General features: G+C 42.2%; 1 protein-coding gene across 1 annotated transcript in view; it reads right to left on the bottom strand.

Annotated features, from left to right (window-relative positions):
* nr3c2 (nuclear receptor subfamily 3, group C, member 2) overlaps positions 1-13,453 on the bottom strand; it is an 84,680-nt gene extending 71,227 nt beyond the window's left edge. The window contains exons 1-3 of the mRNA XM_086295395.1: positions 13,170-13,453; positions 12,980-13,018; positions 9,644-11,470 (exon numbers count right to left, since the gene is read on the bottom strand). Of these exons, the coding sequence (XP_086151521.1) occupies positions 9,644-11,451 (1,808 nt within the window). The 5' untranslated portion in view covers positions 11,452-11,470; positions 12,980-13,018; positions 13,170-13,453. The remainder of the gene's footprint in view (positions 1-9,643; positions 11,471-12,979; positions 13,019-13,169) is intronic.
* Between the last annotated feature and the right edge of the window lie 750 nt (positions 13,454-14,203).

The raw sequence follows: 14,203 nt of genomic DNA, 5'->3' as shown, positions 1-14,203 counted from the left end.
CAGGAAAGCTGTCTTCTAACTTCTTTAAGTAGTCTTCAGGACTATTTTCCAGGCTTCTTGAAGGAGATTCAAAGCTATTCTTTGGATTTTGGCTGCCTTTTGTTCTGTTTTCCGTCAAGATGATCCCACATTGATTAGATCATGTTATTGTCCAGGTTCTGGGGAGGCCAGTCCATGACTGTGTGTTTTTATATCCAGGTATGCTTTTACTGAACTGGCAGTGTGTTTGGGATCATTGTCATGCTGAATAATGAAGCTGTTGCCAATTAAAATACTTTACAGTTGGCTCTGCATGGTGGATCAAAATTTGATGGCACTTTTTGTGGATAATTATTCAATAAAATTTGACGAAATCCCCCAAAACACTGGCTGAAATGCAGCTCCAAACCATTACAGAGCCTCTACTGTCATTTACAGATAAATGTAGAGACTCACTGTTGTACCTCAGTCTTTCATCGCCGCCCTCTCTTAAGAATGGCTTCTTTACAGGCGTCCTTCCACTGAGACCATTTCTGATGATGCTTCAGTGAAAGATATATGGATTAACTGAAAGGGCATATTCATCTCTTGGGTCATGTATCAGGTTTTTTGATGAACTTTTTATTGTTAAGGACAGGAATTACACAAGCTGTTTATATGCTGTAGATCAGGGGTGGGCAACTTGAGGGCCGGTGTCCTGCAGGTTTTAGATGTGTCCTTGATCCAACACAGCCGATTTAAATGACTAAATGACCTCCCAAACATGCCCCGAAGTTCTCCAGAGGCCTGGTAATGAACTACTCATTTAATTCAGGTATGTTGGCCCAGGTGAGATCTAAAACCTGCAGGACACCAGCCCTCGAGACCTGGAGTTCCTCCCCCTTGCTGTAGATTGTTTTCTAGGCCTGCCAACTTTCCTTTTGTCTTCCACTTGTTCAGTTTCCTCAAGATTTTTAAGGACACAAGGCATGCCCAGCCAAGATACATCAAATTTGAAGCCAATGGGTCTTGGAAATCAACTTGTTTGTGCACAAATACAATTTTATGCCCGTCAAACTGTGTTTTTCATAGATTCAACAAAATCTGGAACAAACTTGTGTTTTTGTGGAACGCTGGTGGGAACAAAGAGCCTAAAATACAATTTAAAAATTGGTTCGTTGTTAAGTTGCTTGTTATGTATAGACACAAGATCTGTTCATCCCTTGAGGTACAATAGATGCTGAAATGATTCCACTGAAAATGTCCGGGTACAAGAATTGGACTGAAAGTGAATTAGAAAGTGGACAAGGATCCACAGAAAACTTTGAAAGGGCTTGAGAAAGCCTGGAGAACTACTGCTCAAGACCACTTCTAAAGAATTACAAGAACATCTCCTTAGCAGTAAAATATAAATAAATCTAGAGTGAAAACAAGACTAAACTAATATCTCACTGAAGAGGCTCAAGTTCAACTTGTTACAATTTTTGATTCAGGAAATCGATCAGTGCTCGCTGCCTACTCAGATTTTTCGCATTTGTATTTGTGAATGTAAAATCGACAAAGTTATGGTTTTAAGTCACAGTCACACTTTTCTGAATCACGGGTTCTGCTGATGTAAAAGTGGATGCACCTCGTATGAGTGTCTATGTTCGTGTGTGTGTGTTTTATTCAGGGAAGAATGAAAGTGTTATGTAAAACGCCCAGAAGCCCCCCCCTCACCAACAACAACAACAACACACAAACGCAGTTCCTTTGGTTTATTTGAGCCAACTATGCATGACCTACTTTGGGAACCTTTCAAGCAAGCTGAACAATTAACATTTTTTGGAAGTGTCTTCCTTCATGGCATCCCTTCCATGGAGAAAGTGACAAGACAAACACCAGGCTTAAACGTAAGCACTCTGGCACGAATACTTGGGCAAGCTCTAATTAAACATGAATGATAAAGGCATGCCTTGTTTGCTTAGTCAAATATATCAGGATACAAGAGGAACACAATTATATGCTGAGAGAGTGAATCGAAATGGATTCTCTCTGCATCCTCTCCACCAAAAATGAAATATAGATCTAATTGGTTTTTATAGCGCTGAATGAATAATATCCAGCCAGTGAAAGAGACATCACCTTGCATTTAGATCAACAAGAGGTACTTTCTTTATTTATGACAATAGCAATAGGCTCTTATGAGCGGTTAATCTCTATAATTTGTGATTTAATATGCGCATATTTTCCTCTAGCTGCGGTGTATGACTAAATCGCCAAACTGACCCACAAGGCTCATGACTCAGGAGATGTTCAAGAGCACTTGTGAGAAATCATTGAGACTTCTTGCATGCTAGGTAAACAAAGTACTTGGTGCACAAAAGACGGCCACAGCACCTCACACAGCAGCACGCCACAGAAATCAGGGCAACACACAGAAGCATGCACTATGCTTTGTTGCAGCTCCGGTATTTAGTTTCCACCTCCTTTATGCAGTTTGTTAATAACCTCAACAAAAGAAGGGAATGTCAGCGGTAGGTAATAGAGAGTAGATCTCCAACTACAGGACCGGCCTAGTGGAAATCTGGCCCTCTGTCACCAGACTGTGTTTCAGGAAGAAGTTCAAGTGAGGACAAGACAAGCATTGAAACCCCAGGAGCCTTGGCCAGCAGTAACCACACTTTTATTGGAGTGTCAAGTCCGGCCTAGAATGTGTGCTGTTGTTCTTGCTGTTGGCGACCATGGCGACAGCGTTGTGTGCTTGTATGTGTGTGTGTGCGCCTTCATGGCTGTGTGTGGGAGAGGCTGAGTGGGAACTTTTAACATGATTTCTTTTCTGTGCAACAAAAGCATCCGACCATTGTGCTAAACAGTATCATCTGGGTTCTTTTAAAAAGATTACATCCACTGTAGGCATCTACTCCTACACTCTGGTAGCACAAGGTAAAAAACATATCCATTCATAAAAGCTGGGAAAGAAAACTGGCTTTCACTTTATCCTCATGGCTATGCTTGTTAAAATAAGGGGCGATATTCTGATCACATCCGTACCCGATTTAGAGCTGTTTTTAAGATTATTTTATAGCCAAGGAAAAATAGCTAAACTCTTAGCTAATGTAATTTTGCTCTTCCGGCAAATGAATTCAGCGTTACTGTGTTGGAGAAGTAACAGTAAAGGAAGTAATGGAAACAGAGCGTTGGACAGAGATGCTTGCAACACCAAATCTCGTAGAAGTGAAAGTAGAGCTGACAGAGGTGAGAATATGCCTCTTTACATTTTAATGGTGACCATTACTTCCCCCTTAAAGCACCATAAATACAGTTTGGGCAGCACGACAAGCCATAAACATAACACCGACATATTATCACCTTATAAAGTTGTTGCGGTGAACCTCTTAGCAAAAACTACCAGATTATCCAGCAAATGCAGACATATCAAACAAATGAGCTTTTGTTTGATATGAGAAATCTCAACATTTACGCCCTTTCAGCTCTGTTTGGGTATACAGCCACACCCAACGAGATATGTGGATTACTTTATGTGTCTGCTCATTGCTCCTGAGAAACCAGTTGGTCTATCAGTTTTTTGTGGAAAAGAGTGGCCCGCTGCTGCTGCTGCTGCTGCTGTAAACATGGTTCACACAGCCTGAAAGACCACACCAGGGACAGTTAATAGCTGAGAGCAACTGCAGCACAGCAATAGTTGGCTGTGATGGTACTAAAATTGCAAACACTACTGCCAAGTCAAGTTGGTGATAATTTAATGTCCTCAAAATGCCTAAATAATTGTGATCCAATTGCTTGAGTGATACCTAATCAATCAGGAAAAGCTTGGTGATGATTATTCAAAACTTACACTCATTGTCTTATAACCTAAATGAACACACTGGCTAAACAACACCATGAACATCTGACTGAACTGAGGATATCCGCAATGCTGAAATTCTGTTTTGAAAAGAACAAAACTGCTTCCAAGCATAAGCCCATAAAACGGTTAACTGTTACACAGAGAAAAGGCCAACAACATCACAAACACAGGTTACTATACAAAAAATATGTACATTCATAGTCGTACAAACTCCTAAGTTCCATAAAATACATTTTCACTGCTCTTTACAGGTTTTCCTGAGCCGAAACGCCTCACGGAGAGCTTTTACCGTCACTTTTAAGGATACATTTTTAGACTCTAAGAACTGTAGACAGCTGAATTCACCACTTGGACCAGCTCTTACTATTCATACCTTGAATGCTGCCTCTCGACTCTGCTTTACACAGCTTCCAATCCACCCACACCAACCAGTGCTGGGCTACCCAGAAGACAGAAAAGACCTGAAAGAACTGGATCCTTGTGGTCTCTGCGTGTTCATTAATTTGTGTGTTTCTGCAAACGTTTTGTTTTTTTCATTTTTTCTAGACATTAATGTTATTTTATTTTAATGCATTTCAATGCATCTGTTTTTACATCAATTCAAAATAAAAGGGGATAAAAATTTAAATACGTATGATGAGGTCACAAAAAGTTTCAGGCAGTAACACTGTGTTGATTTGTATTTGTGAGATCTACATTTTGATTTGACTTAACAAATCTTATTACACTGAAAATCCATTTTGCATCTACAAGCCGCGGTATCCCACTGCTTTATTTTATCAATACGATTCACGGGCTGAAAATCTAAACCTATTTAGACTGTCCTTACTTTATTCTGTGCTCAGTGTGACGAGTGCTCGGCAGGACTGGTTTAGTTAAATGCTGCACTGAAGCCAAGAAGACAGAAAGCCCCGTACACGGATGTGCTTGTGCATTTTAGCATACTGTACTTTACTTTATTTTACGTGCAGCATTTAACTTCATTTAAAACACGTGTAACTCGATTGTAGAGGAAAAGCTGTCTACCTGTCTTTTTATTTAAGGATTATTCTGTATGCCGTGCCAGCGCTGTGGCTAACACATTTTGACTAAATTGGTTTTACGTAATGTAGCTTCATTTTCTTCTAAATAAATAGCGCGTATCATTTTCCCAACATCCTTTGAGAGCCCCTTTATAGTGGGCTGTTAACAGCTGGTTACACAGTGTCGGGGAAACATTTCACCAGTCTCTTCCTAAAGCACCAGACATATGTAGATACATGCTACAAATATACATATCTATTATTTTGACATCATTAGTTATAGTTTTAGATCTAGTTCGTTCTTTATTTATTTATTAATAGATTTTGTCTACACGTGACAACTAAAATCTGCATGACAACATGATGTCTTCAATCCTCATAAAGCTAAAACCAGTGTATTAGTTAAAAAGTTCTACTATGCTATTATGTGCTAGTTACACGCATATATACATATATAAATATGATAAATCTCATCTTGCTCACGAGCGCATAAAACAGCACTCACGCTCGATGAGTATCAGGGCTGCACTTGAGACGTAGTTAACAAGAACTCGTACACACTCAAGATTAAGAGAGTTTTTCTAAAGCAGCCTGACATTCATTACATTTTATTACACAATAGAAGAAGAGCAACACGAATACTCCTGAAATCTGAACTTGCTCCTTGAAGTTTGCCAGAATAAGTGGTTTAAATGATATCCAGCACAATTAAATGATCATAGTCTTCACTTAATTACTACAATATAATTAAATATTCACCGGCACACATGAGAGTGCATATAATTAAAACGCTTGCGCGCAACAAAAGACAATATCTCTGCCACACTGTTATGTCTGCTGGGCAGACACGTGAGAGCCGAAGCCATTCCCCAGCACCTTCACCTGTAACGTCCTTTTTCACAACCCAAAGAAACAGCTGTCCGCTTCACAGTCAGGAACCCATAATGCACCGGGAGCCCCTGTGCATGCCTGGTGTTGGGGTTTAATTGGATATTAGTATCCAGCAGTGTCTGAATTAATCAAATCATTTCCATCCATTAATTTAGTGGAGGAACATACAATTAAAGCCTTATTAGCGTGCTCTCAGGAGTATGCCTTTTCATCCCTCTGCAGAACATTGAGAGTTGGCCAGAGTCCAGCGTGAAGCCTTCTCCTTGCTCGAATCCGGTGCCTCTTCACGACGTGCTCTCGTTTAATCTATAGAAACCGGCTGCGAGTTTAAAACAAATGAAAGTGTCTGTCAGCGCTGGGCAACTTTCCTGTTGCTGGGCTGAAAGCTACAAGTTTCAGGAAGGGCTTATTTAAATTGAAAAAAGCATTGTTGGCTTCGAGTTGTCGGATTATGAAATTATAAGGTTAGCACTGACAAGTTTTAGAGAAATTCTATGTGGTGAAAAATTGCTGTGAAAACCAACACAAAAATGCCCTAAATAGGGTGAAAAGAGATTTGGAGATTTAGGCTGTGAGCAAACATAATCCAGAGCCCTAATGTAGGTCATTTTATGATCATTACCATATTTATATATCTTCAAAACTGCAGCGCACTATTTTTTTTCCTCAAAAAAATCAAATAAATACAGAAATGATACATTTATAACACATATATTAAATGAACATCTCTGCATTCAAGCTTCTAATAACATGCAATATTCCATTCTACTTTATCCTAGCATTAGGTTTAAATTAAACATCACACAAATACAAATATTCCAGGACTCCTTTTTCCCCCTTCCTCCTCTGTTCTGAATCTAAGTTAAAACATTTTGCACAAAGTAATCCAGACTGCTCAGATGAGCAGCCATTTTTAATTAAAACCATTTACAGAGGAAACCAAAGTGAGAAAAAAAAGAGCCAAGGGATTTAACACTCTGTCATCCAAGGCTTCAGCGGATCAAAGAGTTTTAGAGAGTGCTTTTTAATGGTTACGTAACATTTTTGCCTATGAAATATTGGGCCCGGGTGCCATGCAGTCAGTCCAAAGCTGGACGGTACCACAGATTTTCCCGCAGTGCTTTTTCAAATTTCAGGCAGGATACACTAAGCCTGTGTTTATGCCTAAGTATAGCTGTCAATCAATGCAGCACCAGTAGTACAACAGGAAACTGAAAGAAGGCAGTAACCTCTGAAGAAAAAACGCAGTCTTGCCTTCTGCCTAATGCATATATATATATATATATACATATATATATATACACATGTGTATGTATACAGTATGCGTGCGTGTGTGTGCGTGCATGTATTGTATGTACACATGTATATTTGCATCTGTCTGCTTCCCTGTCTGCCTGACTGCCTGCCATGTGGCCCACCTCGTACTGTCATCCTGTCTGACATTAGGGCTAAGCTGGATCTCATTAGGACCAAGGTGGCAGTGATCCCGTCAACATCGCTTTGGCTCCTGCCATATGGGTCGCCTCCAAGGTAACCGGGCTGTATCAGTCTCCTCAGAGCTGCAAGCCTTGTTATAGCACATGCACAAACAAGCAGACGCAGTATCTACTTTCTAGACAGCGCGTCAAACGGGAGAAAGCATGTAATTTTGATATGATAATCAGGCCAAATGTTTTAGATGAAAGAGAAATAAACACTGTCACAGATACACACAGGGGCAGGCACAGAGCACAGAGTACTTGCTATCTATGTTTAACACATAAAAGGACAAAAATTACACCAAGACAAAAACATTTTTTGTGAACAAGGTTAAAAGGAATTCATCGGGTTATCTTGTGTCACTGAATGATGGTTATTATAAGTACATAAACTTTTAATACAGGGGTGTCAAACCCATTGTAGATCACAGACCACATGCAGCCTAATTTGATTTAAGTGTTATATTTCTTTCAGCGTGCATGGACTAACTATTCATGTTTAATGAACCCTCCGTTTACACAACAGAAGATGAGCAGAATTTTAAGGAATCTTAAGAAATTTAAGTGCAATTTCAACCTTTTTTTCTGTTTTTCCACATCAGTCGGATTACATTCATTAGAAACAAAACACCAGCGTCGGCACGGCTCTTTGCCTTAACCACCTTCCCCTGAAGGCGTATGGCTGGCTAAGGGTAACGTCTTTGTCAGTAAGCAGGCTGTAAAAACGATGATGTTTCAGATCTTTGTCTCAGATTAAATTAACAGTCCAGACAATCACTCCCATAACATGAGCCTATCTTAACGAGCTGCAGACAGAATACTTCCTGGTGCAAAGCGCACTGAAAAATGCTGCTCTCCTTCTCCACGATTTTCACTTCCGGCGGACCCTTTCACGAGCCTGTTCTGGCCCGCTCACCTTGTGTTTGACACCTCTCTTTTTAAGGTAAATTCTAAACAGAACAATCAACCCCTTAGAAGCAGTAGCAATTTTATAGATTACATTTATATTCTGCAGTAAATCATACTTCTAGTGATGACCTAATTGAATATCCAGTGATCAAGCACTTTATTATGCCAGCTTTTTCTAAAATAATTTCCCTCCCATCTGAACGATAGTAACTGAGCTGAAGAAAATGATAGAAAACGGCCGAGAAATCAAAAAGATCTGCAGAGGGGGTTTTTTTTCGTTTGGTTTTTTTTTTTTATTAGAAAACTTTTGATCTAATACATGTCCATTACGGGGTTCTGTGCAACATCTCGGCCCGAGCTCAGCTTGGACTTGGCATGATCAGTCAAACATAGCAAAGCAATGTACATCAAAATCCCAGCGGAGGCTCGGATACAGTGCTGCACTTATTTTACAGCAAGCGTCTGACTTTTATCAAAAGCGATCCAAGTAAGCAGGAAGTCATTTATGGTTTTGTTTAGTGCGTCTTTGCTCGAGCTCATAAAACCTGTGAATTTATGACATCCCCAAGCATAAATAGATTATAGCAAAGTGTATTTTATAAAGCACTAGGAGGCACTCTCTGTTATTTAAAAACATTTATAATACGTGCAAATTCTCCATATACCACAAACCATTCTTTGACTTACTGTAAATAAACAGCAGCATCCGTCACTGTTAGGCGAATATAGCAATGTATTTTCAGCAACACAACCGTGTGTTTTATGGCCTACGGTTGTGACATTCACTATTATTAATCGTGCTGATAATTCACCTCCTTCACATGCAGCCGGGACAGTAGAATACACTGGAACCACAACAACTGTGTCAAAGTTCCACTATGTCAGATTGGCGGCTGTTATAGATTTTTTTCCCCCCTTTGGCCTGTTTGTTTTGTTCCACCCCCTCCACCACCACCCTCACAAAAATCAACTGTTTATTTCATCAGTTTGGCAACCAAAGCCTGTGATCAATCATTCATAATTTATAATGCTGCCAAAGGCCTAGCAGATAAAAGCAGATATTTGCATTACACAAGGTCTCAGCTAGAACTTCTGATAACAGACCAATAAATTTTGTTATTGTACGTACACACAGGCCCCTGATAAGAAGCAAACTTTGCCTCTGTTTTACAGTAGAACACAGGCCTGTAAGAAGAGAGACGATAATGTTGTGGTCACATGCTGCTACAACAATGACCTGGACCCTATCCTTTAATTCCTGTTCCCCCAGCCAGCATTCCGCTGCCTTTCCCAAGCCCTGTTGTTGTTGTTATTATTTTGCACTTCTCAAAGCAAACGCCCTAAATCCCCTGTGCAACAGGAGTCCCATTACAAAAAAACTAAACAAAAAACTGGCTCTCCATCTATGGGAGACTCTGGAGCGGCATACTATTATACAGGTACACTGAAGGGAAAAAAAACCCCAAACATGATTTGATATTTACACAAAACAGGCACACACAGAGACTGCCTAAATACACCTTCTTCTTCCTTACCTCGACATGCCGTCCGAGATGCAGTTCTGACCCAGATATCCTTCACCTCTGGCTGCGAGAGACCCCTGGGATATGCCCGGGTGAGATTTCCACGACTCCATTAACGCCGTTACGGGTGAAATTAGATTCAACAAAGGGTTGGTCTGGTCCCTCACATCGTGCCGCGTGAAAGACATTGTTCCTTGCGCTCCAATCTGGTAATGGAATGAGTGTCCACCGGAATTAACTCCAACAATGGCGGATGTGGACATGCTGTTATTCTCTTGGTAATAGCTGCCATCTGTGGCTTCCTGCTTAACCCCTTTAGACAGGACATTGTTGGAGAACACATCAGACTCATAGTTCCCATTCACAGAGGAGACAGGGGGTCCTAAGATACCGGAAAGACTGTATTCATCAATGTTATTCCTCAGGGACAGATAAGTGGTCTCAGACGCAGAGAAGAGGCCAATCGATGGTGACTGCTCACCGTAGGGCTGTTGATTCATACATCCCTCACTTTTGTTTGGCTCACTCTTAATCTGCGTGATAAAGGGCGTGTTGCTCGCGTTACATTTGGAGCTGCCTAAACACATGCTCCTGAAGTCAGTCCCAGGCTCGTTCTTTATGTACTTAACCATCCCCATCTGATCTAAGCCGACATTGAACACCTCCCCGTCTACCATCTCTACTTTAGGGAACTCGAAATTCTTGAAGTCCGTTTCTCTGGTCAGCCCTGCTTCCGGGCTGCTCGTGTCATTCTGCACCAGACCCAGTCCGTCAGCAGGACTGGACACAGGAAACCCACCAGAGGAGGGGTTCTGTGGGCTGCTGGCAGTCATGTTGCCTGCTGTGGCCGGACTGGAGATGGAGGGCATTGCTGTGTTGCAGTTGTTGGTGGTTTTGCTAGAGCAGCTGCCAGCTGTTGGGCTTGAGACAGAGGACCTAATGTTACATGTAGTGCTGCAGGATGGAGGGGATCTCACACTACTCATGCTCTGAGGACTGGACATGGGAGACCTCATGACATTGAGCGGGCTGGTGAGTGGCGGTGAGCCCACGGTGCTGGACTCCACAGGGCTACATGTGACTGAATTCCTGCGCTTGATGTTGGCTAGAGTTGCAGCACACGAAGTCTGGCTGACAGGGCTACTGACAGACGAGCACAGAGGCGCAAAGCACGTAGGAGGACTGGTGGTAGACGACACCATATTGTTGCTGCCTCCGGGGCTGGAAATGGCACTGGAGGTTTGGGGACTGCAGGACAGAGAAGAGGCCAGCATAGATGCTGAGCTAACCGGGGTCCCCGCGGTGCATTCTCTGGGAGTCGCGCTAGGCTGCTGGAAACCAAATGGCTTCAATTTGGGGCTCTTTGTGGGACCACATTGGTTCTCCTCTAAAGGCCGTCCACATGCTGGATACAGCTTTCCTGGGCTGGTATTGGCTCCCTGCTGGTTAAAAGCAAAATCTGCCTCCCTGGCAGCATTCATATACAGGCCCATAGACTCAGCCACAGTCTTGGAAAGCTCTTTGGAGTCCATTTCCTGCTTATGACCAAGGAGTGAGTTGTTGAAGTGTGGGAGAACAAATGGCTGGTTCTGGCTGAGCTGCAGCATTGGCTGCTCCTGCTTTTTTGTATTGTTGTCTTTGCAGTCGGTGGCCGGGCTTCCAGCAGGGCAGTTGACATTAACTATGTCCATCAGGATATCACTGCCAGTCAGACTTGAATCCTCTGTACTGCAGCAGTACTCCATAGTGCCAGGGACCTGAGGCCATCTGTTCTCTGTGTCCTTTCCATCAAAGAAACTTTGGTATCTTTTGGTCTCCATTGCTGGCTCATTGAGTTACCTAGTAAACATGGCAAACAGACAAAAAACAAACAAAAACAGGGTCAGTCGAGCTACAATAGTTGGCAAAGGTTTTTAAGAGTATTACTTTCTGATAAAGAGACTATGTAAGATTACGTTACATATTAAAGGATTATGCAATTTTATTTTCCTTTAAAATCTAATCAGTCTCCTGTTTATAGCTTATAAAAAGTTGCACTTAAGTGAAACCTAACAAGGCAGAAAAAAAAACAATGTGGAGGAACTGAAAGATTTCTGAGTGTGAAGCCCCTGTTTGATTGTTTTATTTACACGGGCAACATTTTTTAAGATTAAAGTGTCTCATATTTTTTTAAACAAGTTAAATCTAATAAAGTCCAAAATAAATCTGTACAGTATTTCCCTCTCACACATGATTCAAACCCCTTATCGGCGCACTACAGGGAATGCAGCGATAACTTAAAGAAACCCAGACCACAAGGGTTAATTTATCTGTATGTGACGTCGCCTGGGCTTTTTTTCTTTTTATTCCCACCTCTACTGCGTCTCTATTGGCCAGCTCGGCCAGAAATCCAGCAGCTTCATCAGGCCCCATTCATGGATTGGCCCGAAAGCTGTCACTCAATAGTTATCGCTCATGCAGCCACAACATTGCTGCGACACAACTTGAACTGTTGTTTTAGGCAGCCGGAGCGGCTTCCCTGTGTGCTAAAAACGATTCAACATCACTGGGAACAATCGGACGATAAAACACAACAAATTGCATTGATTTCTGGCTGGTTTGGAGTTAATGTTCAAGCTATTTATTTTGCATGCAACGGTGCAAGTCCGCGAAGGGCTCGCAGCGAGCGGCCGAGATATCGGCGTTAAAGTGTTGCTGTCTGCAAAAAAAACAGGCTGTCCTGTGCACATGTGCAGAGAATTTGAAAGTAAAACAAGAAAAAAAGGGGGAAAAACCCGAACAGCTGTCAGACTCATAATTCCCCTCCTTGTTGTCCTGCCGCGATCGCTCTGCCTTTGCAGGACATGCACAAGTCTGCATTTTGCGTGTGCGCAGAATACAAAAAGTAGATGAAAAAAGAAGCCAAAAGCCCGTCCGTCTGCTATATTGTTTCCGTTTTTTACTCCTTTTTGCTTTAAAACTCGCATGTATTGCTTTTGAATGATTACGTCCACTACGATCAAAGTATGAATTATTTAAGCCACTTTTTAGACAGAATTTGACAGCCCTATATATCACTCTCCGCAGACAGGTGAGCGCATGTACGTTAAATCCACGAACGCTGCTCTAAATCACGGTGGCGATTTCCTAAAGTGCATAAACTTCTTGGCCACTTTTATTAAAGAGCAGACACGGAGGGGAGAGGCTAACGGTCCCGGTTAAAAGTTATTATTTTTCTCCTCCACAGCACCAAGGCCAGTGTCCGTAAGTATCCAGTTCTCCCGACACCAACTGCGAGGGGGACTTGCTTTCATTATCACCTCGAATTAAAACTGTACAGTTAAAACACAGGGCTCCGTCCGTCCTTACCTTAATTACGACATTCAGAGTTGTCAGGTGGCTGTGTTGCTGGGCAGCGATAATCCAGAGGACAGAAAAAGAAAAACGCAAAAAAAAGAAGCAAAGTCAATAAATATCAACCAACGTGCTCTCCGCCCCCCACCTCCTCACCCCTCTACTCTTTCCAATACATTGCTGCCAGTTTGACAGATAGACACACCGGAGAAGTCTACTGCGTATTATCACTAGTAATCCTCAACAGCGAGCCGCTGCTCCTGACAGGACGAAACGACAGCGATGGGTCGGACGGCAGCGACGGATAATCACACTCACATTATGGCCGTAAGAAAAATTTTTTTCCCAAGATTGACGATTCTGGAAAAGAAAAGAAAAAAAAACAGAAGAAGAAGAGTAATTAAAAACAAACGAAGGAGTCGAGTCGGACTTGCAGTCAGAGCGACGTCATTCTGTGCACATGGACCCTCCTACTGCAACGAGTGCAACACAAACTCCGAGGAGGAGGGAGGTGGTGGAGGTGGGGGGGGGGGAGAGAGAGAGAGAGAGAGAGAGAGTGGTAGAGGGGGAGGGAGGGGCTCGGAGCGCAGGTAGACGGAGCCGTCTGGAAATAGGGCACCGAGCTGTGTGAAAGAAACTCTTGTGATGGCGACAGTAAGGCTTTCGTGATTTCATTTTTTCTTCTTCTTTTTTTGTCTGTTGAAGTCTTGCAAGTTTGTTACGTTATATTTTCTCTGTCTCTTTCTCATTTGTGACTTTTCAATATTAGTCATTTCTGCCAACTGACACTTCGGAGATCCCGTCACGGTCACGCACAGCAATTTTAGATCACAGGAAAGTATTTCAGGTGCTTTCCCCGCACGACCCCCCTCCTCGCGCACGGTGAACGTGGAGCTCATGAGACCCTCGCGAGTGCTGAGAGAAGAGTGAAATCAAGTCGGCGAGAGCGTGACGGCTGCCCCCCACTAGATGGAGATGCTGTTCAGAAACAAATTACAGAGTGGTCAAGCTGTCACTTAATTCCGTCCATGTCAAACTATATTAGTAAAAACAAAAAACGCTTTAATCTCTAATGAATCCAAATGCACACTTTCTGCTTTTGCGTGTTAGACCCGTAGCTTTCTTTCCACATCATCTGTCTTCTTAAAGAAGAATATAATAATAAAAGCCACAAACAATGTTTCCTATCTGAGTGTGGACATTCGGACACCTTTCTTTTAAAATGAAGTGCAAGACATC

The sequence above is a fragment of the Aulonocara sp. 'chitande type north' Nkhata Bay genome, linkage group LG6, assembly GCF_057382095.1.
Source record: "Aulonocara sp. 'chitande type north' Nkhata Bay isolate Kocher_YH1m ecotype deep benthic linkage group LG6, A_spYH_male_GT1.1, whole genome shotgun sequence".
NCBI lineage: Eukaryota > Metazoa > Chordata > Actinopteri > Cichliformes > Cichlidae > Aulonocara > Aulonocara sp. 'chitande type north' Nkhata Bay.
This window is presented reverse-complemented; position numbering and strand designations above follow the sequence as displayed.